Genomic DNA, 13,467 nt, shown 5'->3' with positions numbered 1-13,467 from the left:
TCTCATATAAGGATTAGATTAATCCCTGAGGTTTCCTTTTCATGTCTGGGTTCTACTTAGCTTAGAGCAACATGCTGGGATGGCCTTATCTCAGGGCTTTGGCAAATATTCCTCTCTTCCTTCCTCTATTGTTCTTAGACTCACTATTGTGCTCTGAGTTGTTTTGAGTGTATGTTTCAATTTTAAGCTTCTCAAATTATGTCAGTTCACAATAAGTTCAACAATCATACTGTAGCCCAGGAAAACAAGTAAGAAGGCAATGCCTTCTTAGGAACTTACAGCTTAATCTTTAGCTCTTGTGATTCCGTGCAGTAACCAAAAGACTGCAGTATTCCATTTCTCTGGTTTTTATCTTCAGCTCTCTAAATTACAGCCTTGACACAGAGGAGACTTCTAAGAAGCCTTACTTAAGAACCCCAGAGCCAAATAAAGCTGTATGTTTAATTTCTTTTTTTTTTAAAGTACCCCACAGCTTAATAAAGGTGATCCATGTTAAAAACAAAGAAAAACTTATCTATAACGTGGAAAGTAGTGAACTACAGATGTAATGACGTGCAATTGAAAAGAGCTGAGAATTCAGGATGAGCTTCCTGAGAGGAAGGAATTCATTTAAAGATGAAGAATGTTTAGCTAAAAAAAAAAAAAAAGATATTCTAGGGGAAGTTATGGGGCCATGAAGATGAACACAGGCAACTAATAATAGAAGTTTTAAACTAATTATGATACGACATGACTGCTCAACAAATAAAAAATTAGGATCAGTAAGTAGTAAAGTTTAGATAATGGAGGGTCTATGAACAGTTCGTACAGGTAAGAGAGTTCATGTATAGGCAAGAGATTTTAAGTAGCACATTCATGTGGTCTAAGACCAATATCAATGACAAACTTGAGAGATCTAAGATTACAGGCAAGGAAAACAATTTGGAGGTTATTGCTATAATATTCAAGTTCGGAGGGAGAAAATAATTGAATTAGTTTTATAGTGTAAAGAGAGTCAGAAAGCTGCCTCAAATTCTAAGTTCAATGGAAATAAAACAAGGTATTATGTGGAACTGTGTAAACATTAACATTAGAATATACAAGTTGACCATCTCTAAAACATTACTATAATAAAATTAAGGCACAGTTTCCTGATGGTAGTTATAGTCCATTTCTTTTCTTAAATTTCTATCTTTGTTTCTAATTAAAAAAATCTGGAAATTGTCTCTTCTTGACAAAACATTTAAAATATTCCTCTTAAGCAGGATGGCTTTAGGAGAGAACTAGTACCATCTCTTCACAAGACGAGCAGTGCCGATTTCTGTTACTTAAAAGTATTAAAAAATGTTTTGAATATCAAGATAGATTGGACCATTATTATAAATGTATATAATATGGGTAACAAATGAATTCAACACATTGGGTTTTTTCTGTGTTCTTAATTAATACAGTCTTTATATGGATAAAGTATCTATTAAGTATAGGCTAGTAGAATGACAAATAACTAGAATGATTCATTGAAAAGAAATGTTGTATTTGATCCTACCAGCACACTGATTTTTTAGAGACAATTATAATTAAGATTAAAATTTTATTAAAAAGTGTATCAAGTTCTGGGAGGCATGTGGATATTAGTACACACAGTCAAAACTAACTTCATATTCCCAACCTGGTGTCTATCAACTGCTAAGTTATTGTTTGTTTAATACTCAAAACTTGCTGAAGGAACTCTTCGGCCAATTTCAATTATGAGCAAACAGGCAGATCTGTTCTCTGTTACTCCATTTATTTGTGGCTGATCATTCATATCCAAGGCTTCTATGTCTTTGGCAATGAACAAGAGTACCAAGGAGATATCCTTGCTCCTGAAAGAGATGGTTTTAGACTTGCCAAGAGTTAGCTGATGAGTGTTGCTGTCATTACTTGAGGCTGATAACTATGTTCAGCAAAGTGGCAGACTATAAAACAGGTAAATAAAACTCAGTAGCTTTCCTATATGCAAATGACAAACACACAGAGAAGGAAATCTAGAAACAAAAAGCATTCATCATGGCCTCAGAATATGAAATGAAATATCCTAAGCCTGGAAGATGACTCAGTGACTAAGAGCATTTGTTGTTCTTGATGAAGAACTTGGCTTGGTTCCCAGCACACATACAGGAGCTCATAAGCATTTATAACTCCAATTTAGGGGATCTGACCCCTTCTTTTGACCTCCACTAGCACCAGCCAGGAACATATTCACAACCATCTGTAACTCTAGTTCCAGGGGAATATGACACCCCTCTTCTGACTGACCTCCATGGGCACCAGGCACACACATGGTGCACATACATATATGCAGACTCATAAACATAAAATGACTAAATTTTTCTCAAATAGAATATATTAGAATAAATCTAGCCAACAAAGTGAAAGACTTACATGATGAAAACCTAAGTTATTGAAAACAGAAATTAAAGAAGATACCAGAAGAAGGAAAAAACTCTCGTGCTCATGGATTGTAGGATTAATAATATGAAAAAGGCATTCAACCAAAAGCAATAACATGCTGCTAAATGGACACAGTATCAAAACAATTTCTTAATTGTTATACTTCATAGATCAATCAAAAATCTTTTTGTAAGGTAAGAGAGAGGTGATGCTCATGCGTTTCTAGGGGTATATGTATCAGTGAGTCGAAGAGGGAGGGACACAGTGGCATTAGCTTGTGGCAGTAAGGGACAAGATATTTCCTATCCACCAACCCTTTCTTCCTGCCCCTGCCTATCCTCAGTTGACAGGGAAGGTCAGTAAAATAATAACACACTGTGCCTCTTCACTGCAATAGCAACCCTAACTAAGACATGTGCTGCTATGTTTATTTATATGTATCTGTTGCACTATCATTGTATCCCTAGGATGAAACCAGTGTGATCACCACTATGATATTAATATGCTATTATTGAATCCAGTTTGCACTTTTTAAAAAGATTACTTGTGCATGCACACCATCCTTCTGACAATTGTAAGGTCCCCTTCCCATCTCTAGTTTTATTAATGTGAGTTCTTTCTTTTGCTTACTTTTGGCCAAGGGTTTGTCAGTCTTATCTTTCTGAAGAGACAAATTTTTACTTTGTTGATAGTTTTTTCCCCTCTTGCTCTCTACTTCATTGATTTTTTTCTTGCCCTGATTTTTATTATTTCTACCAATTTGGGGCTGGGTTTGTTCTTATTTTCCTAAGATCATTGGATGCATCACTTGACTGATTTTAAAATGTAAATATCTATACCTATGGATTCCCTCCTAAAACTACCTTCATTATATCACAAAGGATCTTGTAAATTGTGTTTTCCTTTCAATCTGATTCTAAGAACCTTTTAATCCCTCTCCTCACCTTATTAAAGAACCCATGAACAATCAAAAAAAAAATCTTTTTGTAGTAGATGGTAATTGACACAGTGACCCACCACTGGCCAAGGTTCAGAGAGTTCAAGACTGCAGAATGCTTAGCCCTAAAGGAAACACAAACACTGTAACTGGCTTCCCAAGCTGCAAGGAGTAGAAAAAGTACGGTAGTGGATGATAATAGGCAAAGATTATCTTCTGGACCCAGCAGGGCAGTGTATGAACTCACAGCAGTTGTGACAGCTTGTATAAAACTTATGTGAGCTTAGACCACACCAAATCCCAGGAAGGAAAAAATAAGTTAGGCATACTATCCCACTCCAAGCATGAGCTATTGGCACAGTCGTTTAAAGATTAAAATTCCATTGTAAAATGGAGATGGAACTAAACAGAGTTCTCAAAAAATGAAATGAAAATGGTCAAGAAACAACCTGGTACAGTCACTGTGGAAATCTGTAGCAGGTCCTAAAAAACTGAAAATAGATCTTCCACACGATCCAGCTACATCACTTTTGAAAATAAACAAAGATGATTCTGTACCCTACTCTAGTGATACCTGCTCATCCATTTTCACTGATGCTCTATTCACAACAGCCAGGAAGAGGCAGCCTAGATGTCTATCAACCGATGAATGGATAAGGAAAATGTGTTATATTTACACAATGGAATATTGCTTAGCTGTTCAGAAAAACAAAATTATGAAATATACAGGGAAATGAAGGTAACCCAGACTGAAAAAGACAAGTGTTTCATTTATGAATATGAGCTTTATATCTGCAGGTATGCATGCTTCAATTGGAATGCCAAAGAGGCTAGGAAATTAGTAAGGGGAGGGAGAATGTTAGAAGGAAAGACAGATAGAAAAATAATTGAACAGAAAAAGTTAAATTGGGTGGGAATGGGAGGACAGGGTCGAGGAGGGAACAAGGGATAAATAATAAAGACCTTTAGAAACAGTCATATATAAACCTGCTACTATTCTGTAGAAGCTTCAAAGCACACACACAGACGCACATGGGGGGAGGGGGAGAGAGGGGGAGACAGAGAGTTTGAGATTAAATAGAGCTAGCCTATAACAGGGTGACAATGCCCTGAGAAGGCATTTACAAGCTAACAAACAAAAAGCCCTATATATACCAAGAGTGGGTTACCTCTTTTGGAGTTGTTAACCAGAGAGTTCCCGTAGACTCTACACAATACAAGGTATTGCCACAATGATATGCTCCAGCTGAAGAGTACATACTGAAGGCACAGTATATGGAGATAGAGAGCAAGCTAGTGCTAACCTGAGAGCTTCATTCCTACTGGCTAGCTTTCAGAGTTCTGAAAGGTACTAGGCGCACTACTAGAGGAGAAAAGGAAGCATCAGTCTTATTCAGACATGAATCCTGCCAACAGGAATAATGACTGCTTTGACAGGACATGCCCAATGGTACAACAGGGGCATGAACATAATGAGCATAAGCAGCCACTTTCTAATTGGACTTAAGGCCCACCTCACAAGTTGAAGCCCATAGCTGGTACCACGATCTGGACCAAGAACCTGTGGCTGGAGAGGTCATAGTCCCTGTGTTAGAACCTACTACTCCTGTCATTCAGCTTAATGGCCATGGTATGAAACCATCTGACAGACTGGTTGTTACACCCATCTACCAACTCACATCAGAGAAGCTTCTATTTGCAGCAGAGGGTAACTAACAAAGACACCCACAACCAGTCACGGTGCAGAGAATGATAATGGAATGTTGAGTTCTAAACGGGACATCTATATCGCAGCCCCTTCCCCCATGGCTCAAGGACCACAATGGGAGAGAGGGCAGAAATAGTGTTAGAGCCGAGGCAGTGGATGACTACATGGAAAAAATGTTTTCTGGGCCTAGCAGGGACACGTCCCACTCACAGTGCTTGTGACAGCAAGCACAAGGCCCGAGCAAGCTGAAGTCAGACTATGTCACAGAAGGGAAGGGGGAGGAGTGCTAAGTCCCCTCCTCACAGAGGAGTGCTGGTAGCTGCGAGCTGCTGAGAGAGGTGGAGTCCGTTTTCTCTTAAACTGTACCCTGGGAAGTAGACCGTGCTACAGTCAGTGTCCCCACATCTGCGACTATATGGGCAGCACAAATTGGACTTGATGAGTATAAGAAAATTTAAATAATACATTTTGAAAACAAAACACAAAGTTGGATGGGTAGGGAACAAGGAGTGGATCTGAAAGGAGTTGGGATGGGTAGCAAATATAATCAAACATGACACAAAATTTTCAATGAACCAACAAAGTTAAAAAACAAGTAACATTCTGGGTTCTCTTCCCTTTCTGTGCTCACCTGTCTCCCAGCTCTCACCAGATTTTTTTTTTTTTTCCGAGACAGGGTTTCTCTGTGGCTTTGGAGCCTGTCCTGGAACTAGCTCTGTAGACCAGGCTGGTCTCGAACTCACAGAGATCCGCCTGTCTCTGCCTCCCGAGTGCTGGGATTAAAGGCGTGCGCCACCATCGCCCGGCTCTCTCACCAGATTCTTACCACTTGACTTTTTCCCCTGTCTTCTTTTCTGCCCAATTCTTCCTTCCCCTTTTAGCCAACTAGTAACTATTCATTTATTTGTTGCAAGGTTTAAAAAGAAAAACTAGCTTATATGATTTCCTCTTTTTTTACAGTATATATTTTTAAATAAAAATTTGCAATAACTTTGTACCACTGAAATGATCCTCCCCCCATCAGTAAAATCTGCAAGAAACTAAACATCTATCATTTAGCAAATGATAAGTGAAACAGAGCTAAACTGTTTAATCATTTTGATATGGCTCTCATATGTAAGATAAGCAAATTCCAAGTACCCACATAAATGTTAAATATTTTTTCTTTTATGAATTACACATCTGTAAATCTCTTTAAAGGCCCCAAACAGGTATGATTACAGAATAAGACATACAGATGACAATTTCTACAGAGTACCATCAGAACATTACATAGTATGTTACAGAGCACTGTATCTGAAACAGTCATACCTTGTTGTCTTCCCAATAAAGTGCAAAACACTCATCTCCAGGTTTCCACATCTTTGCATACTCCACAGGAATAGATGATTCTATCACCTTCTCAGGCTTAATTGGCCCAGATCTTCTTTTAGGCCCACTATTATAAAATACTTTATCATCATAGGACACAGTTGTGACAGGTCCTGTTGGCTTAATTGGTCCTACGCGTCTTCCTTTCAGTGGCATTTCTGTCTCTCCATTTGGAACAGCAACAAAACTATTACTTCGAACAGGATTTTGGTAATCAGTATTTACACTAAAATGTTTTTCAATTTTTAGACCACTAAAAGCTTCATTATTCATTGTCCGTGATTTCCTGTCATAAAAATGATCAGGATTACCTGTTTGGTTTTCTCTTTTCCCACGTTTTTGATTATTATAGTCTATGAATTCTTGAGGAAGTGGGTTTTCTTTTGCCTCTGTATACAATGGACCTCTTCCTGATCTGTTTTGCATAGAGTTATCTCTTTTTCTAAAAGCGCCATCATTGTGCTGAGAACTTAATGGATATGAAGCGTCTTTAGTTCTGTCATATCTATAATATGGTCTATCGCACTTGATCCTCTCTTCTGCCCACACTTCAGGACCAGAAGAACCACCTGGTCTTTCAGAGCCTCTGTTTCTAGATAACACACTGCTTTCTAAGGCTGACTTCGAATTGGGGGTGTCTCTTTGAAAACGAGGAGGTTTCTCATTTCTCGGCTGCCTGGTATCGTTTCGAGGAAGATGTTTTGATTGATTGCTATCTTTTATCCCATTTTGTTCAGTATTTGACACTCTGTGCTGTCCTTGATGAAGGTGCTGTGGTTGTGACTTTGGTTCTAAAAGGCAGAAGCACATGATTATTAGGATGAAGACAGAGTAGATTGTTGCTTATTTGAAAATTCCTAAATTATATTGGTAGAAGGTTAGTATTTGAACATCTCCTATCTTCAAACCTTGTTACCTTAACTCATGGCTTCTTCTGAGTTCTGTTTATTGGTCATGAGGTCTTCCTGGTTAGCACATTAGAAAACTAAAGTGATGATGCAGATCAAGATAAAAGCAGGTTAGCAGCTGCACATTTATCTTATGTTAAATAAAGATACATATACTTTCTTCTGTTGTTTCAAAAAATGACTACAATATTACCAAATAAAGTGATTTATCTTTGATGAACTTATTTGGTTTTTTCTTTTGTTTGTTTTGACATAAGTCACTGTCAAGATTCAGGCCCTTGTATATTTCTTAGGGTCAACACATTCCCAAAGATGAGCACTAATGACATTTGGTTGACCTATTTCTAGCACTGCAAAAAAACTACCCTCATTGCTCTCCAGATATTAAATGCCAATTTAGTATGTCTCTATGTTTCCAACACTCACTAGAAGAAAACTGCTTAGGTCAACAAGAATAAAGAACACGTTTAAAAATTCTAAGTCACAGACCATAAATCGAGATTCAAAATGGCAAGACAAAAAAGCAAATATAAGAAAACTCATCAAAGCAAATCCATTGGACTTGACATTTAAAGTAAAATGAATTATTTTCTAGGTAAGCTTCTACATACAGGCCAACCTATTAATTATGACAAAAAGAAATACCCAAGACTTCAAATACTTGCCAACTATATTTAAGAAAAACTTTCCCCAAGAATTCCAACCTTATAAACCTATTCAAATGTCTCATTTTAACAATTATACTTAATTTAAAAAGGTGTGTGTGTGTGTGTGTGTGTGTGTGTGTGTGTAGTGTGGTGGGGTGTGCCCGCATAGGCCAGATCCCTGGAACTGGAATTGCAAACAGTTATGAGCCACCTGCTATGAGCGCTGCGAACTGAATTCAGGTGCATTGGAAAAGCAGCATGTACTCAACTGCTGAGTCATCTCTCCAGCCCTTAAACTGTTCTGGAGACTTTTTGCTAACATTATGTGTTTTCTAGGAATAAAAATTTTGGGAAGAGGAACTACTTGTGACACACATGACAAGCATGTCAGAGAACAAAGCAGAGTGACCAGATTAGTAATCTGGGTGTGCTACACAAGCAGTCTTCACACATTATCAGAATGCAGAAACACACGGATGCTGAACTAACAGCACAGGGTAAGGCTTCCTGCAGTGTAAACCAAGAAAAATTTTGTTGCTAAAATAAATCAAATATGAAGACAGTTGATTTGCCATCAGCAAGATATGAAAATATATTTGGGGAATAAGATTTTAAATTTGCTATGTTTAGAATTTTTTTTCCTTCTTAAACTATTTTAGTCAGCGTCACTGATATCTATGATGGTCAAAAATCATTAGAAAAAAGCAGGTTATCATGAGAGTAACTTAGTGCTTGGGTTAAAGATAGAGGCTAGATAAATACATAGAAAGAAGGTACAACTAGATTTTATGGCCATGAGATGATTAGATCTCCATTCTGAAAGAAAAAACAAAAAAAGCAAAACTTTCTAGTCTGCAACTGGTGTTAAAAGGTATAAAAAAAAACTGCATGACTAAAAATACCACAATCTCCCTTAGCTCTAGGTCCTGTCTTTTAAAAAACTTTCTATACTTTCTGATCTGTTTGTACAAGCACTTAACAATTCAATTTATTTACTCCATCATGCCCACACACCAGTGTTCTTATATCAAACACACAATTCAAAAAATATGCACAAGAAATTCCAAGGTAGTTTATCATCTTTAAGAAATAAACAAGCTTAGAAAACTGCAAAACAGTGAAGAGGAAATGTCATTACATTTAACTGTCAAAATATTATCTCTAAGTATTGAATATAAATGATAACATAAAAAAGAAATTTTACTAACAAAGAACACACACTACATTTTCATTATCACAATGACATAAAGGTAAATTTATAAAAGAACTCACCTAAAAAAAATAGGAATATTTCGTGAGAATTAAACCCATTGAAAAAATGTCCTTTTAAAAGACTACACTGTGTATATGTGCATATATATACCTACTTCAGTGCACGTACACACACATTAAAACTATTTTACTTCAAAACAAAATAGCATGCAAGTAAAGGAGGTTCTTCTTTAAACAGAATCAATTCTATTGTAGGCAGCTAAGTAACAAAGTTAAGTAGAAAGCAAGTAAGCTGAAAACTGAGCTAGTTATTGAATAAATAAGATGCACATATTCAATTATCCAATGTAGAGCAAGGGAATTTTAAATAAACAATATCTTGTTTAAAAAGAAGCAGCAGCAGAAATAGAACAACAGCAGGGAGACATGGCTTCAGTTTTGTAGTCAGAATCCAGGTGTTTTCTGCCACTCTTATAAAGAATCAGAAATCCAAACTGTGATATACCAAACAGCACAACTTCAATAATAAAAATGCCAATATACTTTTATGGGTAAGAAAGAATAAATTCATGAGCTTTTAAAATCGGTTAAAAGAGTAATACCAAAGAGCAAAAGCTGAAGTTGATGATGCTAAGTGTCTTGTGTTATTGAAGTTTGTTATAAGCACTCACAATTTTCCTCACATGACTACATTCATGGACCATGTTCCAACACAACTATACATCCAATAGAGAACTACTACCTAAAATATATAGAGAACTCAAAAAATTAGGTATCAAAAAAACAAGCTAATTTTTAAAATGGGAGAGAGATATAGCCAGAAAATTCTCAAAAGAGGAGACTCAGAAGACTGAGAAACATTTAAATGTTCTACAGCTACGTCAACATGGAAATGCAGATCAAAGCTACTCTGAGATCTCATCTCACACCTGTCAAAAAGGCTAAGATCATAACGTAAATGGCTGGCTAGGATGTGGAAAAAAGGAAACATTCATCCTTTGCTGGCTGGGTGCATGCTTTCATAGCCTATTATGGAAATCAATTTGGCTATTTCTCAGGAAGATGGGAATCAATCTATCTCAAGATCCAGCTATGCCACTCCTGGACATACACCCAAAGGATACTTCATCCAACCCCAGTAACACTTGCTCAAACATGTTCATTGCTGATCTATTCATAATAGTCATAAATTAGAATCAGTGTAGACGAACGTCAGCAGAGGAGTGGGTAACGAAATGTAGTATATTCATACAATGGAGTATTATTCAACTGTTGTAAAGTTTGTCGGCAAATAGAACTAGAACTAGAAGATACTCTTAAATATTTGGAAACTAAAAACTCTTACAATCCTATCACTACAGAAATGATGATGTAATCCTAACTTCACACACAGCCACTGCTAAGATCTCAGAGGTTACTTTTTAATATAATGCACAGAATCTCTGTGCACATTTCCATAAACAACAACAAAATGCTTCTGTTCTTCACTAAGGGGCTGCGTCTACTTTGAGATTAGCTGTACTTTGTGGCATCTTTCCAAGTCAGTGAGCATAGCTGCCTCATTCAGCTAGTGCTCCATGTATTTCTATTCCTTTACTCTGACGTATTTATTTGTTTTATTATAAAAGCTTTAAATAACCCTCAATAATTTACTCTTTATTTTTTGAAGTTAAAATATAATTACATAAATTTTCTCTTTCTTCCTTCCAATCACTCCTGTGTACCCCACCACCACCACTCAAATTCATGGCCTCTTTAGATGTTCATTCATTCATGCATACATACATACACATACATATATGGACTGAGCAGATTGTTTTATATGTTTAGGAATATATATACTTGGTGTCTTTATTTGAAGGCGGAGTCTGTCTGGGTCTTATTCAGAACTGTTTTCTCCAGTGTTTTCCAACCCTAGACTGGAGATACTCAATAAATATTTGCTCAAAAAATTACTGAAAACATTGGAAATGAAACAATGCCCCAAGTTTAAATTACTTGTTTAATGCTTTCACTTCTGCTAGGCTAAGGGTAAAGGAGAAAATCCCATCTTCTGTTCTGCCTTCTCAAGGTGAGGAGAACATTAAAGCACACTACAGTAGATTTAGACTTGGTACAGGTGAGTATGGAAAAGACGAGCATAGTAAAACACGACGTTTCTAAAGTCCCTCTCTTACATGCATCTCCTGCTTACTAGTCATATCTTGGACAAACTCACAAGCACTTCAGTTTCTTTTTCTTTTAATATTTATTTATTATGTATACAATATTCTGTCTGTATGTATGTCTGAAGGCCAGAAGAGGGCACCAGACCTCATTATGGATGGTTGTGAGCCACCAATGTGGTTGCTGGGAATTGAACTCAGGACCTTTGGAAGAGCAGGCAATGCTCTTAACCGCTGAGCCATCTCTCCAGCCCGCACTTCAGTTTCTTTATCTAAGAAGTAACCCTTAGCACAGAATTGAGAAGACTCAACTTGGAAATATATATAGTCATTTGGAATTATAGCGATCATTGGAATTAATCCCAGTCTTATCCCTGAGCAGTTGTCTGATGTAAAAAACTAGCATAATGGTGCTTACTTCTTTAATTCTTTCAGATAGTCGTGGCAATAAGTGAATACTGACCATAGATGGTATCAGCACTGCCCTAGTCACTACAGATGAAACAGTAGGAAAGAGCCACAACCCTCCTGTGACAGTCACTTACAATGGGAAGAGGGCAGCAACAAACATCGATGCAGAAAGTGGTGTGACTTGAAAGTAAAGATCTCAAAGGAAATAAACTATTATGATAAGACTAACAGAAGTTGTGTCCTATGTTTTAGTTAAGCCCTAAGGAATAAAGAATGCAGCATAAGCAAAACAGAAAATTCCAAGGAGAGAAAGCACACAGGAATTTCATGATATCTAACTAAAAATATCATCACTTTTACTGCTTCCAAACAGAAAAGTACTGTGTTCCAATATCCTCAAATTGATACTCATTAATGTCAAGTAAAGACACAAAATCCAGAAAAAGTGATTACACATAAATTAGCATTTCTTTTAGGCCTTCATTAATTATTAAAAATATACATTATTTTCCTAGGCTCATTAAATTCTATCAAAGGTATGATACACATTAAACTAAACACTAAGCTTAAGATGAACATACTTATTAAAATTTTAATGTACCAAACTTTCTTAAGAAGTAAAACTCCATTATTAGGGAGTTATAAAGCAGATCATTGTTACTATGAATTAATAAATCATGACCATTCTGAAAAACAGTGTAATAGACAGCAATTCCAACAGTTAGGCCAGGCTCAAGATGCACACGATGCTGGTGTTGCTTGCAGATGTAAAAAAATAAATAATTCGGTCCACAGAACTTCCCTATGTATATAAAAACCAAATAAATTTACTTTAGGCTAAAGATATAATAGCCCTCCATTTTACAGCTAAGGAAGCTGAAAAGGCTGATCAAGGACAAGGGCCTATCGTCACACAGCTCATATATTCACGCTATCAGGTTCCTCCCCTTGCAATCAAGCTACTCACTTTAAATCATTAATAACCACAAGTTATTTTTAGAAATTTCTCATAAAACTCTGGATTATTGTAAAAGTTGGTTTTTTTATTTGTTTGTTTTATTTTCTTTTTGTTTTTGTTTGCCGAAGATATTTAAAAAAGTACTAGCTGAATAATTCTGTGTTAAGTGAGAACACATCTTTTGGGGACCTGAGCTGATTCTTCCCCCTTCGTTTCTCTCTACACATCACATGAATATGAGTATATCACAATTCCACACCTAAATACTGAAACAATGAGGAACATTTGATTGCTACTGATAGCCCCAGTTCTGCTGCCTCCCCCTGAGTTACCAACAGCCACTCTGACACACGACTTTGTGTTCTGGAGCAAAGAGCCTGTCCTAAGCAGTTTCCATTCAGGATGCTCACTCACGCACCCAGGCCTGCACAATGTCTGCATACACTCCGGGCCTCTTCCCTCCGGCTTTTCTTCAGGTCTAAGCTCCGAACTCACTCTAAAAGCAACATCTTCCTAACTCTGGAGATTAAGACAGACTCCTCTAAGATCTCTGACTTCTCTTTTGTTTGCTACACCTCTAATCTAACAGTGTCCAGCACACAGTAAGCCCCAAGTTAATATTTGGAATTAATAAACCAAACCACTCTCTAGTACCTTCTAAAATGAATTACATCATCTGTTCTTCTGAGCTGAGTATTAATGTCTAGTTTTTTGAGTTCTTTATATATTTTGGAGATC

At 36.8% G+C, this 13,467-nt stretch overlaps 1 protein-coding gene across 3 annotated transcripts in view; it reads right to left on the bottom strand.

Moving 5' to 3' along the window:
* Tdrd3 (tudor domain containing 3) overlaps positions 1–13,467 on the bottom strand; it is a 145,417-nt gene that overhangs the window by 32,814 nt on the left and 99,136 nt on the right. For all 3 annotated transcript variants that reach the window (XM_041670509.1, XM_041670494.1, XM_041670500.1), the window contains exon 11: positions 6,369–7,219. In XM_041670509.1, the coding sequence (XP_041526443.1) occupies positions 6,369–7,219 (851 nt within the window). The remainder of the gene's footprint in view (positions 1–6,368; positions 7,220–13,467) is intronic.

The sequence above is a fragment of the Microtus oregoni genome, unplaced genomic scaffold (genome assembly GCF_018167655.1).
Source record: "Microtus oregoni isolate MIOR12 unplaced genomic scaffold, Mior012 000001F_ref0000356, whole genome shotgun sequence".
Lineage (NCBI taxonomy): Eukaryota > Metazoa > Chordata > Mammalia > Rodentia > Cricetidae > Microtus > Microtus oregoni.
The sequence above is the reverse complement of the archived record's forward strand: the minus strand, read 5'-3'. Positions and strand labels throughout refer to the sequence as shown.